At 41.8% G+C, this 17,520-nt stretch overlaps 2 protein-coding genes across 5 annotated transcripts in view; both read left to right on the top strand.

Moving 5' to 3' along the window:
* The first annotated feature begins 562 nt into the window (after positions 1-562).
* Positions 563-9,073, top strand: zfyve21 (zinc finger, FYVE domain containing 21). 2 transcript variants are annotated; one of them, XM_035168136.2, is made up of 8 exons: positions 563-733; positions 2,621-2,671; positions 3,478-3,646; positions 4,616-4,691; positions 4,882-4,973; positions 5,277-5,330; positions 6,090-6,220; positions 6,545-9,073. In XM_035168136.2, the coding sequence occupies exons 1-8, from the start codon at positions 608-610 to the stop codon at positions 6,578-6,580; spliced, it is 735 nt and encodes a 244-aa protein (XP_035024027.1). In that variant the 5' UTR covers positions 563-607; the 3' UTR covers positions 6,581-9,073. The 2 variants fall into 2 exon arrangements, with proteins under 2 accessions (XP_035024027.1, XP_035024028.1); XM_035168137.2 differs by lacking the exon at positions 5,277-5,330 and having other exon boundaries at positions 564-733.
* A 790-nt stretch (positions 9,074-9,863) lies between these two features.
* LOC118116225 (transcription factor IIIB 90 kDa subunit) overlaps positions 9,864-17,520 on the top strand; it is a 71,728-nt gene continuing 64,071 nt past the window's right edge. For all 3 annotated transcript variants that reach the window (XM_035167671.2, XM_035167672.2, XM_035167670.2), the window contains exons 1-3: positions 9,864-10,114; positions 11,293-11,501; positions 12,773-12,853. In XM_035167671.2, the coding sequence (XP_035023562.1) occupies positions 11,318-11,501; positions 12,773-12,853 (265 nt within the window). In that variant the 5' untranslated portion in view covers positions 9,864-10,114; positions 11,293-11,317. The remainder of the gene's footprint in view (positions 10,115-11,292; positions 11,502-12,772; positions 12,854-17,520) is intronic.

The following is a 17,520-nucleotide window of genomic DNA, read 5'->3' as shown; positions in this document are numbered from 1 at the left end:
TGTCAGTTTTGTTTTCGTGAAAAAATAAACACAACTCATATAAGTGTAGTGGAGTGAAAGTATTGAGTATTATAGAGTAAAAATACTCAAGTAAAGTACAGTAATTGAGTAAATTTTTCACAAGTGAAAATCTTTATTTGAAGCCCTGAAAACCACGTTGAAGCAAATGTTTTGTATATATATGTAAATGTATCTATTTTATTATATTTTCATTTTTATATTGTATTGTTTATATTATATATTATGTTAATTATATACTATACCTTATATTATACTATATTATATGATATATATTATATGATATTATATTATACAATTGTATATTATTTTGTATTACATGATATGATATTATAGTATATTCCATTATTATATTATAGTTTATTTTATTATATTTGACCTTATTTCTTTCTAAGTGTGTTTTTCCTGCAGTTGTGTTTATTTATTAATTAATTTTTTATTGTTGTAAAAACCCAAACTCTCCACTCGGCCCATCGCACCACGTGACTCGATCTCCGCGCTGCGGTTGGTCGCTGCTCCCGTCACTCAGCGAGGAAGGGGGCGTGTCGGCACGGTAGTAGCTGGGCGGGGACTCGACCGCAGAAGGAAAATGTCCGCGGTGCCTGACGGGAAGAAGCTGGTTCGCAGCCCCAGCGGCCTGCGCATGATCCCGGAGAACGGAGCCTTCACCTGCCCGTTCTCCCTGGACGAGCCGCGCTGGGTCCCCGACAAAGAGGTGAGGCACACGGGGGAGATTCCGCGGAGACACCGGAACAGCCGCCGGAACAGCCGCCGGAGCTCCGAGCAGCTAGCTTAATACACTGCGCGCTTCCGCTCCGCTCCTTCACAATAAAACCTGCTGAGTCCCAACAGCAGGAAGAGACAGGATGGATCTGATTGAACTTTTATTCACTTTACGTTTATTATCGTGAAAAGTACTCGTTGATTCTACGCGCGCTCACTCCCTCCCATTGTGTGGAAATGAAGCCAAAATCATCCGGATACGGGCGCCGCCATCTTGCCCCAGTGACGTCTAGAGGTGTTGACCTGCTGCAACAAGGCCCCGCCCACACACTCCTCTGACCAATCCCACGTCAGTCTCTGCTGTCAATCAGGACGTTTTTACACTTATCAGGAACGTTAACAAACATCGTAGTGATAAGAACTAGCTAACGTAACAGAAACCATCTTCGAGAAAAACATCAACTTTTCAGTTCGGTCCGTGTCTCATCTGTTAACATGGAGGAGGAGGGATTTATGACCTATACCGCAGCCAGCCACCAGGGGGCAGTCCAGATGTTTTGGCTTCAGCTTTGTGAGCTGTAATGTCGACTTGCGTATTTATTCAGCTACGCACTAAATTATAAACAAGATAACTGACGTGAGACACTTTTATGTTTCTGTGAAAATATGTGATCGATGTGAAAAACTTTGAATCTTTAATGATTAAAAAGCAGAAAGTATTTTCATTTTGCTTTTCTTCTCAAATTCCTGAAACAAAGACAATGTCTATAATATTTTCACGAATATTAAAGTGCTCTATAAATTATTATTATTATTTTTATTATTGTTATTATTATATTCAGTAAAGAAATCACATCCAAGTCTCTTTACTTACTGAAAAGTTAAGATATTTTCTCACTAGTAACTCTAACCCACGTCTTTAGTGAGAGGACTTTTATTTTGTTGTCTGTGTGAACATCCGGTCCGCTCGGCTCTGTGTCAGTATCTCGGCCTCTGAACGGAGCTTCACTAACCAGCTGGTTAACACACACACACACACACACGGGTTAACCAGCGAGTTAAACAACACACACACGGGTTAACCAGCGAGTTAAACAACACAACACACGGGTTAACACGCTAGTTAACGTCTTTAACTAGTTGTCACACGCAGGTTATCATCGTTAGATCGAGAACGTGATGTTGTTCAGTGTGTCCGCTCACAGCTGAGCCTTGTGCTCCATGCTAACTGTGTGTGTGTGTGTGTAGAGGGTGTGTGTGTAGGATGTGTGTGTGTGTAGAGGGTGTGTGTGTATGGTTGTGTGTGTGTAGTGTGTGTGTCTGTGTTGTGTAAATGTGTGTATGTGTGTAGGGTGTATGGTTCGTGTGTGTGTCTAGAGGATGTGTGTGTGTTTGTGTGTGTGTGTTGTGTAAATGTGTGTATGGTGTGTGTGTGTGTATGGTGTGTGTGTTGTGTTGTGTGTCTGTATGTACGTCCGGTGTGTGTGTGTGTACGGTTTGTATGTGTGTGTGTGTATGTTTGTATGTGTTGTGTTGTATGTCTGTGTGTTTGTATGTGTGTGTTGTGTTGTGTTGTGTGTGATTTGTGTTTGTGTGTCACAGTTTAATCTCAGTTAATCATTTATTCTCTGAACTGGATCAATCTGGTGTTTGTCATTAAAGTGAATCTGCTTCGACTCTTCAATGTGTTTTTTTAAATAAAGTAAATCACTGTAACGTTGCTTTTAAAATCACCTTTATTCAACAAGCTGAACATGATCATATGATCCTGAAAGTTTGTACATTGTTTCTTCTGTTTTTGCACTTTTACAAACTGTAGAAAGTGCTCAGCTCAGCAGGTTGTGTAACTTCCTGTTTGTCTCCTCCGTCCGTCCTCCAGTGTCCGAGGTGCATGCAGTGTGACACCAAGTTCGACTTCATCAGAAGAAAGGTCCGTCTCTGTTCCGCCACCCGAGTCTCGGGCTCTTCTGTCTCTGCACAATAACACACACAAGTTTTACTGAACAGTACAAAACCTTTATTTTTGTCTTAAAACCTGAAATAATGATTTTCCCCTCCACTCGTCTTCTGCTCATTTATTTTGGCATGAAAACTCATCTCAGGCTCCGAGGTGACGTCTGACAGAAACACAGTTTGGATCCGAGCCTCTGCTCGTTTCCCTGATTCACCAGCAAAGGTTTTAAAAAATATACAAACAGTTTAAAAATACAAATTACAGAACAGATACATGAAATTAAAGTGATTTAGTGAAGACACAAAAAAAACAGAGCAGTTTTCAGACCAAAGAAAAATCACTAGTCTTATAATAATAATAATTATACATTTATTTAATGCAGCCTTTCGAGACACCAAAAGACACCTTATAATATGTTTTATATATTACATACATTAGGATTAGGAGACACAAACACCTCAACACAACAATTAACACAAGAGTAATTAAAAAGTCGAACCCGAGTCTATCTTGATATTTTTCCTTTACAATACAATCATTTCTTTTCCTCTCTGATTATTAAAATGCAAATCAAGTGTAAAGAAGTTAAACTAACGTCTCAGTCGTCGTCCTGATGCAGCTCAGTGTTTTTCCTCTGATGCACCAACAACACAACTTATTGTTAAATATTCCATCGATTGTGTTTATACAGGTTTAACTTTGATTTTAGCAGCAAACTGAAATAAGTTAAGTGTAAAGTTGAAACCGACACAGTGGCATTGACGGATGCGTTGTTCCCGCAGCACCACTGTCGGCGCTGCGGCCGCTGCTTCTGTGATAAATGCTGCAGCAAGAAGGTGGCGCTGCCCCGCATGTGTTTCGTGGACCCGGTGCGACAGTGCGCCGAGTGCGGCCTGGTGTCGCAGAAGGAGATGGAGTTCTTCGACAAGCAGCTCAAAGTTCTCCTGGGAGGTGAGAAGGTCAAACTATTACACATGTGCTTTATTTGGTATTTGTGCCACAACCTCAGGCAGAGTTTAAATTCTGTTGTGCTGCTTTTCTTTAAATTAAATTAAATAAGGTTTGTGGGGGAATATTTTTTGCACATTCACTAAACCTCAGTGTTTAAGGTGCCAGTAAAAAAATAAAATATCTTTATTTGAGAAGCTACAACCAAAAAATGTTGATTCAAACCTTCATCAATTATCTAATAAATTAACAAATCATTTTATCTGTAATATTTACAGTTGAAAGTACAAGAAGTTGATTCCAGTAAAGTAAACAACAGGAAGTTGTGGTTTCATGAGGTCGTCCGTCTCTGAGGATCAAAAGTTCACTGCAGCGAGTGAATAATAATATTGTGATGTCACTTCCTGTTTAATGTGGAGATGAATTAGATTAATTAAAGATCATGAACCTGCCGCTCGCTGTCACAGTGTTCGACTGTACGACCCACACACACGTCACATGACTCAGTGCTGCACACAGGAAGCAGAAATACAATAGAAATGATCTCTGTGATAATCTGTAAGAGCTCCTCCTCCTCCTCCTCCTCCTCCTCCTCCTCCTCCTGCTCTGATAATCTGTTGTGCTTTTGTTGAGTGTGTGTCAGTGTGTAGCTATAAATACACAACAGATCCATCAGCAGCCTGGAGCTGCAGGCGGACGAGTGCCTGTGATGTGAAGCCTCGTGATTTATTGATGAGGGATTTATCAATATCTGATGAAGAGGAAGAGGAAAAGTTGATAAAACATTGAAAAATTCAATTCATTGAAAATATTTTCAGTTTTTCTATTTTTCAATAAATGTTTGATACTTTGGGAAGTTTAGGAAATAAAATTTTCTGATGAATCACGCTGATCGTCTTTGTTTCTGTCAGGCCGACGTTTGCAGAGTTTTACTTCATCGGTTTCTCTCTGTGTCGTGTTTTCTGTTTCCAGGCGCCACTTTCCTCGTGACTCTGGGGCCGTCAGAGAAGTCCGAGACGATGACGTGTCGCCTCTCCAACAACCACAGGTGAATGTCCTTCTTTAGTTTCTATCGTCTTAAATAAGACGCTGTGATGCAAACAGCATTTTCTGATCAATAATCAATAATCAGATCCCGTGCAGCCCGTCTGGATCGGTCCTGGAGAACCTCCAGAATGCCGTGGCGGTCTGAAAGCAGCTTCAGAGTCAGATTTGTGCTTCTCTGATCCAAACGTCAGGTATCTGTTCCTGGACGGTGAAAGCCACTTCGAGGTGGAGATGTCCCGGATGTCCACCATGCAGATCCTGACGGACGGGACGAGTCCAGGAGGTGAGACGGATCCTGAACCAGGGAACTAAACCAGAATAATGAGTTTAAGTCAAACTTTCAGTGCACGTTGTTGATGGGTTTAAACGGCTGTTAGGCTTTTTAGTACAAACATAAGAAAACTCTTTCCCATGTGTAAATGAAAAAGTACGAGCTGCTCTCCTCCTGTAAATGATTGTGATGTTCTTCTTCTTTTAATGGATCCACTAACAAACTGCTGATTTTCTTCATGAACACTGAAACACTAACTGTTTCTCCTCGGCTGCTTTGACTCTGACGATGTGACTCTTCCTCCTCTGGACTCAGAGAATGACATTCACACTTACACCAGTCTGCTGGACAGTCACTGTGTATCTGAAGGTTAGCTGTGGTTCACTCCTCGTCTTGTCGGCCCGTCCGTTCATTTCTCCACATCTGGAATCATCTGTGTTCACATCTGTCTGCATGAAGCTGTCTGCTCCTTCTGCAAGTAAAACCACAAAACGCCTAAAATGCTCTTTACCCAGTTTTGTGTGGTGCAAAACCCAAAATACTAAAATGACAATCTGCGTAATGGAGATTTCTCATCAGTAAATAAACTGAATCATCTCGAACAGGAATCACAAACCAAACAACTGTTGCTTTTGAGAAACTCTTATTTTGACAGTTTGCGTGTGCTCTTCTGTTTCCTGCCTCGTGCGTCTGTGTCTCATCTGGTTTTCATTCTGTGTTTCATCGTTGTTTTTGCATCTGTGTGTTCGTGCATGAATCTGTTTGAAGGGTTTGTTCTGTTGAGGCTGAGCTGTGAACAACCGCTGATGTCAAAGGATATTTTAACACGTCACCAAATAACCTGCAGCTCGGCTGAAAGCGTTTTTTTTCTGTTGTTGGTTCTTTTAAACAGAAGTTTAAAAATATTCAGTTTGATATGAAGGCAGAAAAAAACTTAACATATAATCGAATTCCGCATTTTGTTAGTTTTTTGCATGAAAAAATATCAAATCAACAAATAACTAACTTGCAGCTCTAGAATAAATGTTATTTGAAAAGGAGGTTCATACAGTGTTAAGTCTCTATGTGTGTGTGTGTGTGTGGTGTGTCTGTGTGTGTGTGTGTGTGTGTGTGTGTGTGCGTGTGCAGGAGGGACGTCTCGGGCCAGCGGCATGCTGCTCCACTACAAGCCGATGGGCTCCCAGGACGCCCAGCAGCTCCGCATGGAGGCAGCGGACGACAAGAAGGTGGCCTCGCTGTGGTTGGCTGCAATGCACAAGGTACGGCTAGTTAGTGAGTGAGTTAGTTAGTGAGTTAGTTGGTTAGTTGATAGTCAGTCAGTTAGTTGGTTAGTTAGTTAGTTAGTATGTCGGCCCACAATGGCAAAAAGTAGTCTCTGTATTTGTTTTGGAAAATGGAAAAGTAGCTTCAGCATTTAATTTAATTCCACGTATTCCTCGTTCGCCTGAGTGACAGCAGCTCTTCATCTTACTGTTACAATAAAAACATCATAAGATGAACTGAAGACATTAAAATGTTGGTTTCTACGTATTGAACTCAGGTGTATGAACAATAAATCTTACGTTATATTATAAATCTTACAGGCGGCCAAACTGCTGTATGAAGCTCGGGACCAGTGACGTGCAGAGCGGCTGCGGGTCGCACCCTCCAGGCAGCGCACACCCAAGTGTTTTGTCCCCGTCTCACCGGGGGTTCGATATCTTTTGGATTTTTATCAACGCCGGTTCTGCTTCTGCTTCTGCGTCTGATTCCTCGTCGGTTCTTATTATCATGCTAATTTTTTTCAACAAAGAAATGTTTATATAGAAAAACAAACTTTATTACCTCTTTAACCAGTGCATCATGTTTACCACACGGAGGCTGATTGTTCTTCATTTTGCTTTATGATTTCTGATCTTGTGCTGCGGCCGGTCTTTGCCAGGTCTTGAACAGGAGATTCTTCAATGGGACTTTCCTGGTTTAATTCAAATGAAGTAACACATGAATCAGGGGATGCAGCATTAACGTTTAAACCTAAAAGTGTAGTCACTACTTTCTTTTTCCAAGTTAAACTTTGACGTCTGTGACATTATTATCTCATTATCCGTCGTTCACGACGTCAGAAAGTTGTTTCACGACGACACAATAACTTTATATGCTGCTGTTTATTATTTGTGTGTGTGAGGGAGGATTTTATTTCCTGGTAGAAGTGATGAGACACTTTCTTGATCCCTGTGGGGACGTTTTGGGATGTTTTTATTTTTGCTTAAGGGACCTTCAGCAGATCTTCCAGATTAAACCTTGTCGCCCGCAGGTTAAAGGACAGATCCACCTTAAATCCCTTTAATGAGGAGAGAGGAGCAGCCAAGTGTGATTTACTCTGAGTGACCGTGTTGCTCTGTAGCTGCTGGATATGGAGACGACTTACAGTACATACAGGAACTCTTGAAAGGCATTCTGGGAAATGTAGGTTCCTCTAACGGGAGCAGAAGCAGGAAGAGGCAGGAAACTTTCAGAATAATCCCTGAAACGCAAAGAACATCACAGATTCATTCACTTTCTATAAAAGCGACGTCAGGCGGTGGATCTTTCCTTTAGTCGTGCGACCGTTTTAGATTTAGATTATTAAAACGTTCAGGTGACACGTTAACGTTTTCAGAATCTTTTCTCTCTGCTACGAGTATTTACAGATTACAGATTCACTGATTCTAGTGAAACACAGACACAGTAAAATGCTTTCAATGTAGTTTCATGTATTGAAGTTTTGTACGAGCTATTTTGTTTAATATTCCTACTTTAACACAAGTTGTGTTCGTACCTATGTAATTTTTTAATCTGAAGTATGACGATAGTTTTTGTAAAACTTGTATACAGCTCTTCCTTTTCTTCCTTTTTCACATTTTTGTCCTCGTCATCGTGCAGAGCCGCAGCCAGGACGTCAAACCGCCAGCGTCCGTCAGCCAGTCACGTGTGGTTGAGTTGGAAGGTTCGCGAGTTCGACAGGTTGTTAGTTGTGCTTCCGAGGAAATATTCAAAACGGAAACTTAGTCCTGACTCAGAGGGTGAAAGTGTAAATCCAATTTTAACCAGAGCAAGAAGGAGTTTACTTTTGTGCTGCAGCTTTCTGTGTTTCTGAAAATCAGATTCCAACTTCACGTCGTTGATATTTAAGGTTTAACGTTCACAGATCAATTCCCTGACGTTTGTTATCTCGCTCACTTCAAGTTCCCTCGTAAAGTTCTGAAGAAAAAGATTTGAGCCACAGTTTGACGCTAAAACTAAATCCACACGTGCATCTGTAACATTCATAACCTCGAAAATACATTTTAGCTTTAACATGAAGTGAATTTGTGGATTTAACAGATTCATTCGAGTTGATGCAAGATTGTAAATTAAGCTCAAGTGTTTGGCTCAGGAGATTTTACTGTTAAACTTCGACCATGAGGTGAAATCTGCTCAGTGGACTTTGAGTTTAATTCACAACCCTGCACGACCTTAGATCTGATCCAACACCCCAGTGAAAAGTGTAAAATGATAAATGTACAGTTTTGCTTCAGTCGCTGACACTTGGTGCTTTAAGTAATTTTCCGTTTTTTTAAAAATACCTGCCTGCAGCCGTGTGTCTTCCCTTCCTGTCTGAGCTTGAAGACGGTTTCGGTTTAACGTGGCACAGACCGGTTTGTCGACCTTTCGTGTCGCAACGGAGTGAAAACTGCTTCCTCCTCCTCCACTTTGTAACGTAAAGTTTATTTTTATATGCTGCTCACCTAAGAATTGAAATCACGAGCTGTCGCTTTGGTTCGAGGCTCCAGATCGAAGACGGAGGAGAAGGTTGTGAGGATCTGGGGAAACAGTCGGGGGTTCGATGTTTATCCAGTTTGTTCAACACAGTCGACGTCTAAAGATGTCGATTCTCTTCCATTATACTTCTGTTTGCTTGTGGAGATTATTATCTGCACAGTTTCTGTTGTAAGTTTGCACCACCTGTAAAATCACCAAGTTCGTGTTGGCCCCCCCACTCTGTGATCTCTGCCCCTTTTTCATCCCACGTCTGGTTTTATTCTTCTGAAAATGCTTCACTTCACCTCCTGTTGGATTCTTCTGTTGAGAATAAAATGAAGTGTTTATACGTCTGTGGAGTTTTGTGTCATTTGGACGAAGGAGAGAGAGAAACACCGATTCACAGCTTCTCACTTTGACTCATCAGCTGATCCTCGTGATAATCACTGACCACAAAGCAGTTCAACTGACAATGAACGTAACGTTGATTTTAAAAAGCTATAATAGACGTTTAAAAACAAGTAAATACAAGAAGAAATAAAACAGGATAAAAAGATAATATTAACAGATGGATAAAATAAAATATGCATGTCGTCTATCTTCATCTTAAACAGTTTTACTATTTAAATCACTTAAGACTGACGTTACATATGAAAAGTAGCTACAACAAATGAGTGGAACATAAACACACTGAATGAAAGAAATGTTTTATTTTATCCGATCAATCAATCGCACTTTATTTGTGAAGCACTTTCACACAGGTTAGTTCAATTAAACTAAATTAACTGTTTAATTCATACGTTAAAAGTATTTTATTTCATTTTTATTTTATATTTTGTATTTTGTATTTTGTATTTTATTTCATTTATTTTAAATTTTAATTTAATGTAATTAATTTGATTTGAGTCGATAAATCAGGTCCGTTAGACTTCACTGTCACTGTGGGACGTACCATTAAAAGAAGGGGGGGGGGTTCTTTTCCGATTATTAATTCGACTTTTAGATTATTATTTTTTCCCTCTAACACTCATCATTAAACTTTAACTCATTTCTACGTCACTGTTTCAAACTCAAACCTCAGTCACGTGTTTTATTTTAATCGGACGTTTATCCGCCAGTAGACACCGCACCCCCCCGTCCTCTGAGCCGCGGTGGTATGGTCCCAGTCCCCGGCAGCAGAGCACATGTGTGTGTTGATCCGAGGTTTGTGTTATTTTACCTGTGCAGCAGACACACACACGCGGACACACACACACTGAGGGACACGTCAAACACACTCAAACCTATGAAAGGAGATTATAACACATTCAAACCCAGTGAAACCTCAGATTCCTGCAGGAAGCATCGAGACGCTGGACTTCAGCCGAAGTGTCAACGTGTCTGCTCCACTGAAGGTACGTGCACCATGTGTGTGTGTGTGTGTGTGTGTCTGCGTGTGAGTGTGTGTGTGTGTGTTTGTGTCAGATTGTTTTAATTCAAACTCTCTTCCGCACAGGTTTTATTTCCGGGTTAGAGTCTCAGTGTGAGTGTGTTAGCTGCTCCGTTAGCTTCGATCAGCTGTTAGCGGCTAACGGCTCCTGACACACACACACACACACACACACAACATGTTGGTTCAGTGAAGAAGAAGAGGAAGCAGAAGAAGAAGAGGAGGAGACTTCCGGTCTGTGACTGACTCCATGTTAACACACGGGACAGGACACGATGAGTTTAACAACTGCTGCTGCTGCTCATCGCTGCCACGTAGCTAACGCCGGTGAAGATCTGCTCAATCACTGCGGCACGATGAGACTCATCAGTGATGGAAGTCATCAGTAACATGAGGACGATGAAAGTCATCAGTGATGATGATGATGATGATGAATCATCAATGACATGAGGATGATGAAACTCGTTGAAACTCATCAGTGACATGATGATAAGTTTCATCATGTCACTGATGAGTTTCATAGAATTGCATCATCCTCTTCATCAGTGACATGATGAAGAGGATGAAACTGATCAGTGACATGATGAAGAGGATGAAACTCATCAGTGACATGATGAAGAGGATGAAACTGGTCAGTGACATGATGAAGAGGATGAAACTCATCAGTGACATGATGAAGAGGATGAAACTCATCAGTGACATGATGAAGAGGATGAAACTCATCAGTGACATGATGAAGAGGAGGAAGGAGGGTGACCCTGATCAATGACACGAGGATGAAGATTCAGTGATTGAAGAAGTTCACTTTAATCTAAATGTAAACTCTCCCAGAACCAAGTTAAAATAACTGAAGTGTTTTTTCAGCTATGAACTAAAACTTTGATGAAATCTATAAATAATGGTTTTAAAATCTCATTAAATACAAGATTTATTAAATCTACTTTAATCACCTGGTGTTTCAAACAGAAAAGATGAATTTTCAAGCAGTCGGTTGTTAAATCTTCATTTTACTTTAAAGATTTGTTGAGATCAATGAAAAGTTCAAAAGTCTTAAGGCCTCGAATCCCTCAGTGAAAAGTGTGAGGTTGTTTTTAACACAGATTCTTTTGTGTGATCTGTTCTCACGCCGTCTTTTCCCATCAGGCTTTGAGGCCGGCCGAGCGACGCCATGAGCCCCCGGGTGTGTCCGAGCTGCGGCAGCTCGGACATCGATGTGGACCAGTCGCGTGGCGACGCCGTCTGCATGGGCTGCGGCACCGTGCTGGAGGACAACATCATCGTGTCCGAGGTGCAGTTCGTGGAGTCGGGCGGCGGAGGCTCGCTGGCGGTCGGGCAGTTCGTCTCCTCAGAATGTGAGAACGACCAAAAACACATTCGAGATCAAACTGTTTGTTTATGGAGCTCGTTTCAAATCAGATGAGAAAAGGTTTCAAAGGGCAGAAGAAACATGATAGAACAACAGGAATCAAACACAACACGTCTCGTGTGGCGTCGTCCAAGTGTCCAAGTGTCCGTGAGCCTCGACCTTCACACTCGACTCGAGGTCATTCACACCAAGTTTTAAGTGTAAAAGTCTCTGACATCTTCCCACGAGCTGCGTTCACTGTGCAAATGAATAACTAATAATCAGCAGCTTCTTATGAATACAAGAGTTTAACATCATTCAGAAAGTCAATGTTCTCAAAGTCTTATTAAAACAGTGACATCGTCCTCGCTGGCGTTCAAGAACAGCGAGGCTCTTGGGTAATAGTTTCCTCTGAGTCCTGTGAGTGTTCAGCTGCTTATCTCTGTAACGTTTACCTTCAGTTTATCTTTGACCTTTGGCCCAAACAACGTTTGACTCCGAGTCGACGAGACGACTTCTGTCCGACCTTATCTTCTGTGGTGCAGTTCCTCTGACGGTCCTTTAGAGGGTGCTGTTGGAGTACACGGCAGAAACACATTGGTTTTACTTTCTAAAAAATAAATACCTGCACATTCTCTCCTGTTAGATTTAATAAAGCTGTTAAACATGAACTCACCTGTGATCAGGACTAATGTTCAGGCAATTTACATCTAATACCAAACAACACAAGGACAAACAAAAGCCCACGAAACAACGTCGGCCTGTTTCTGCCTCATAAACAAATTCTCTTCATAATCAAATCTTCATTGTGTGAAAAACACGAGTCTAAAATCTGCTTCACAAAGTTGTGTGATCTGAAAGAGCAGTGAAATGTTCTTCTTCTAAATATATGCGAGTTTTGTTAGTTAAATTCTAACATGTCACGTTGGCGACTGGGTTTTCTTTACATTTTATTGAGTTAACAGTTGATGGACAAGAAAAATATCTGCTGCATTTATTTGCCAAATTACTGGATAATGAAAATATAAGTTTTTTTGCAGCACTAAGTGCAAAAATAAATCTCATTCTTATAAGAACAAGTGTTAAGTTATTAAGTTATACCAAATTAAAGCTGTTTTCTCTGGTCAATGTTGAGAAATTGTCTCTGGACATTTCTGTAGTTTGTGTTTCTCATGTGAAGAAGAAGAAGAAGAAGCAGCAGCAGATTTTCTGGGTCAGACTCGTTCACAACAACAGGAATCATTTCTCAACATGAACATCTCTCCTCTGTGTTTTCAGCTGAAACCAGAAATCCGTCCTTTGGAGATTCTCACATCGCAGGAATCGGGAGAGCGTCTCGAGCGCAGACTCTGCAGAAAGGTGAGTGACCAGCAGATGGCGCCACACTCCTGTTGTTGGACTCCATGATGGAGGTTTTCTGGTTCGAGGAATCAGCTCATCTGGAAGTTCAGTTTCTTTTCTTGTTCTCTGTTTTGAGTCGTTGAATCAGGATCATACACGTGTGTCGTGTCTGGTTAGAAACACACTTGTGACTCAGTGACGTGGTTTTTATTTCCTCCAGAGAATATATCGATCAGTATTTCCGTCCATTCATGTGAGCGTCTGTGATCCTCTTGATTCAGAACTACACTTCCTGCGTACTGACGGTCAGTGGCTTCCTGTTTTCAAGTTGTCCGTCTGATTCTTGTGAAACTAATATGGGTCAAAAGGTCAACGAGGCCTCACCAGCGTGTGTTTAGCTTCCTGGACCTGACATCTCAACTCTGCCTTGAGGGAACTTCTTCACATTTTGACCAGTTGAAGATGAACTCATTAGATTTCAGAGGTCAAAGGTCACGTGACCTCAGTATGAATCCCGGTTAGCGGAGGCGTAGAACCACAGGGCGGTAATTCTAGTTTTTTCTTTATATATTTGGGTTTTTTTATGAAATGTTTGTCTGTTCAGGAAAATAAGTTTGAGAAGGTTTTCAGCTCTTCCTGATCTCTTCGTCCCAGATTCCTTGTTCGTGTCCGTCAGTGTTTCCCCGTCGGCTCGCGTGCGTTCACACGTCTGGTTTAATCCTCACTTCTCTTATTCTGCAGCGACGTGTTTGTTTTTTTCTCTCGTCTGATGCAGCAGTTGAGTAATTAAAGGCTTTTTTTTTGGTTCCCATTTTCAGAGATTTACCTTCAATCTTGTTTATCCTGTTGTTGGTTCAGAGTTTCTCTCGTATCAGCATCTCCAGTCACAGCTGCTTGTCTCTGTGTCTCTGTGCCGTCGTTGGCCTGTGTTGATGAAACGTCATGTGATCCGAGGCGGACGCACACAGAGCAGACGCGCACATGTGTAAACAAACCGGAGCCATGGCAACCGAGGGAAGAAAAACCACGTTAGAGACTTGAACACAAACAAGGCTCGTTGATTGCAAATGAAAACATCTAATGATGGCTGTTGTCGTACGTGCAGATTGATTTTTAGACGTAATAACAAACGTGTTTAAACAGGATCTGATGTGGTTCAGTGAAATGTTCCAGACCACAGAAAGAATCTTCTGCCAAACATAACTCCACAAATACGCAGCTGCAGTCAAACAACTGTAGGAACATCTGATAGAAAACATGTCACACATGGAGCTTGAATAGTTCCACAGCGACTGATGGTTGAACTTTGTAGATTATTGATCTATTGGGGTCACAGACACGTTTTTAAAAGCCTCTATCGTAGAAACTGAAAAGAGCAACCGAGACAGACGCTCTGTTGTCGCTGGTTCGAGCAAATCTATGTTTTTATTAGATTCAGAAAGCAAAGGGTCGATTTAACCCAGGGGCTACGACCTTAAGAAGGTTTTCATTTTGGATTCATAACTGATTATGTTCCCAGTTAATCATTTAGTCCATAAAATTCTGAGAAGAAAACCCTGAGAATTCCTCGTTAAGAGAAAGAAGCAGCAGCAAATGTTCTGTCTTTTTATTCCACAAATATCTGAAATGATGAATCGATTATCAGAATAACTCCTGATTTGACTGAGGAACTTGTTGAACTGCTGCAGCTCCTGATGAGAGACGCTCCTCTCCGCCTCTATGGGGGAGTTTCAGTATCTGGCCCTGTTGATTTACTGTTTCTCTCCTGTGGGGCCCCTGGGGGACCCTGAAGGGCCCTGTGGGTGTCTCCAGACCTGACGCCCTGTCCTCTTTCATCCCAACTATTCTGTCCATTAAAAAAAAAAAAAGCGTCAGCAACTTGTAGCGGAAGACAAACGGCTCGACTGAGGCCCGACAGGAGCCGGAGCGCCGCTGCCACGGCGAGCAGCTGGTTGCCGCGGCGACGACCGTCTGCTCAGCTGATGATGTTTCAGAGTCACAGAGTCACTGAGCTGTCGGGCTGCAGCAGACGCTGAGTAATGAAGTGTGTGTGTGTGTGTGTGTGTGTGTGTGTGTGTGTGTGTGTGTGTGTGTGTGTGTGTGTGTGTGTGTGTGTGTGTGTGTGTGTGTGTGTGTGTGTGTGTGTGTGTGTGTGTGTGTGTGTGTGTGTGTGTGAGAGAATTCCTAAAATGTCAAACTGTTCCTTTAATTCAGTGCAGACGTGTGTTTGTGTGTTTTTGTCTGTTGTGGAATTGGAGAATTCACATCCTCTGTGTGTGTGTGTTTGTTTTATGTCTTTTGGGAGGTTTATGGTCGTCTGTGAGTCTGCAGGCATCCCTTCTTCTTCTTCTTCTTGTTCTTCTTCTTCTTCCTCGTCCTCCACAAACTTTCCCCAGCGGCCGTCTGCGCCCTCCTCCTCCGTCTCACCGCCGCCTGATTCATGTCTGGACGCGCCGACCCCGCCCCCTCCTGTGTTTTGTGTGTCGGTCTGTAATGTATCACCGGTCCCTCGTGTGTCGGCCCACCACTCGCCGCAGTGCAGGCGGCGACTGGAATTTAAATGTGACTTTAAAAGCTGCTGAAGGTGGATTTATGTGTGAAAACACTTGGTCTGAACAAAGTGAATGACTAAGTGGAGCTGCAGTAAAAAACTGTCTCATTCCTTTAAATGTAGACGTATTGATACTGTGATTAATATCAATTAACAATCAATTAAATGTGTCTGATGTGAAACTCGATGTTGCTCATTAGAGCTTAGTTTAATGAACTATTAGTTTGGGTGCTTGGTTCCTTTTGCTCTTCTTCATGTGCCTGTAACTCGCTAAAGACTCTTTGCAGACAATAGGAAGATAAAACAGCTTGTTCTCCATTTTGTTTAAAGTTCAGAAAGTTTTTAAGTTGCTTCAGATTAGGAGGCGTAGTCGTAAATGACTTAATTCTTCCGTTTCCCCTTGAATCTATATGATCATTATTGGTCGTCGCTCACACTCAGCAGCAGCTGTTTTAAATCCGTACGTGTGAAGCTTCTACTGTCCCAGTTTTTATTCATGTAAGAGTTTTATTTATTTACAGGCACCTATGAGAGAATCCGTCGTGTGGTGAGGTTTGAGCTGAAGAGTCATTTAAAGTGCAGGAAGTTTTTATTTCTATATCTTCTTTTTTAAAACCTGAGACAGTCCTAATTACCGCTGCAGCTCGGAGTCTCTGCCCTACTTATCATCTCTGACTCTCAGCTCCTGTTTCAAATCTTCTATATCGACAAAAGTTGTAGTTTCCATCGGTCTCCTGCTGATTGTTTGAGTTTTATTTTTGAGTTTATGTACGAATGTGCTGCTCGTCCTCTGTTGTTTGGGGCGAAGCTGCAACAAGAAGAGGAACAGAGTAAAATACAGATTCTTCATATCTTTCATACCAGGAAGCTGCGATTTCACTGCTGAAGAAGCTGTTCACATAAAGCAGGAGGGATGATAGAGATTCAGGAAACAGAGGAGCAGACGTGGTTTAGGATAAGTGTGTGTGTGTGTGTGTGTGTGTGTGTGTGTGTGTGTGTGTGTGTGTGTGTGTGTGTGTGTGTGTGTGTGTGTGTGTGTGTGTGTGTGTGTGTGTGTGTGTGTGTGTGTGTGTCTGTTGGTGTCAGATGTGTGTAAGTGTGTAAAACTGAGCAGGATGCTGGATGATACTCGATGAGCTCAGAGTCGTTCACATTCCCAGACATCACACTCAGTGGGTCACACACATCTGGCTTTGTGTAAGTGTGTGTTTGTTTGTGTGTAGTTTGTGTGTGTGTGCAGGTCATGAACTCTGGGCACGCACAATGCAACACACACAATACAACACACACACCCTGCAGCTCTGTGGCAGTTAATTATAAACTCTTTTGTCTTGAGTCTCCACCTGCTGCTACATCTGAACTGGCTGGTGCATTTTGTGTGTCTGTGTGTGTGTTACAGAGAATGGCGCACACATGCTTTTGTGCCATTGCGTGTAACGACGCAGTTATGCAGTTGCACACGTGTGTAATGGAACCCGTGTGCATGTCTCCAGGCGTGTGTGTCCCGACGTGCCTCAGACCTGTGTTTGCACTCGGTGATGTTGTGTAATTACTCGCCTGTACTTTCTGGTTTGTTTACACCAGGATGGGTTCGATCTTTTCTCCGTGGTCAGATGAACGGATCCTCACGCCTCAGGTTCCTGTTATAACTTGTCAGGACTTATTGTTTTTCATTAAGTACGTGACGCACAGATGTGTGAACACACAAGACGAGACAGATCTTTGTGAATCAGGAATCTTAACAACCACAACATCTGGTCAGCGTAGTAGATGAATTAAAACTAGTTAAACACACGTGTGAGAGACGTGGATACAATCCTGTTATTAAGTGACGTCACATCATATAATCAAAATAGTAAAGTAAAGTATGTTGAGTCAAAATATCTGAAGCTAAAGTTTAAAAGGTTTCCAGGTGTGTTCCTGTTTTCTCTGAACTTCACAGACGTTGTTAGAAACGTGTCTGATGATGAAGCTGTCGTGAAACCGCCCGGAGCTGAAGAGATCTGAACACAACAAATTATAAAGATAAAACATCTCTTCTTGTCCATAAATCATCACAAATAAACTTTAAACATTAACCAATGAATCAGTTTGCTGATCAATCAGGTTTGTGTTAGTTACAATGAAAAAGAAA

Source organism: Hippoglossus stenolepis, chromosome 10, assembly GCF_022539355.2.
Source record: "Hippoglossus stenolepis isolate QCI-W04-F060 chromosome 10, HSTE1.2, whole genome shotgun sequence".
Lineage (NCBI taxonomy): Eukaryota > Metazoa > Chordata > Actinopteri > Pleuronectiformes > Pleuronectidae > Hippoglossus > Hippoglossus stenolepis.
Note: the sequence above shows the minus strand (reverse complement) of the source record. Positions and strands in the feature narration are given on the sequence as shown.

What these genes read in the sequence shown, in the direction of transcription:
- zfyve21 (XM_035168136.2), top strand. Translation starts at nt 608, where the DNA reads ATGTCCGCGGTGCCTGACGGGAAGAAGCTGGTTCGCAGCCCCAGCGGC. An exon ending in GCTCAAAGTTCTCCTGGGAG is followed by an intron (nt 3,647 to 4,615) that starts GTGAGAAGGTCA and finishes TTCTGTTTCCAG; the next exon opens with GCGCCACTTTCCTCGTGACT. An exon ending in GGACGGGACGAGTCCAGGAG is followed by an intron (nt 4,974 to 5,276) that starts GTGAGACGGATC and finishes CTCTGGACTCAG; the next exon opens with AGAATGACATTCACACTTAC.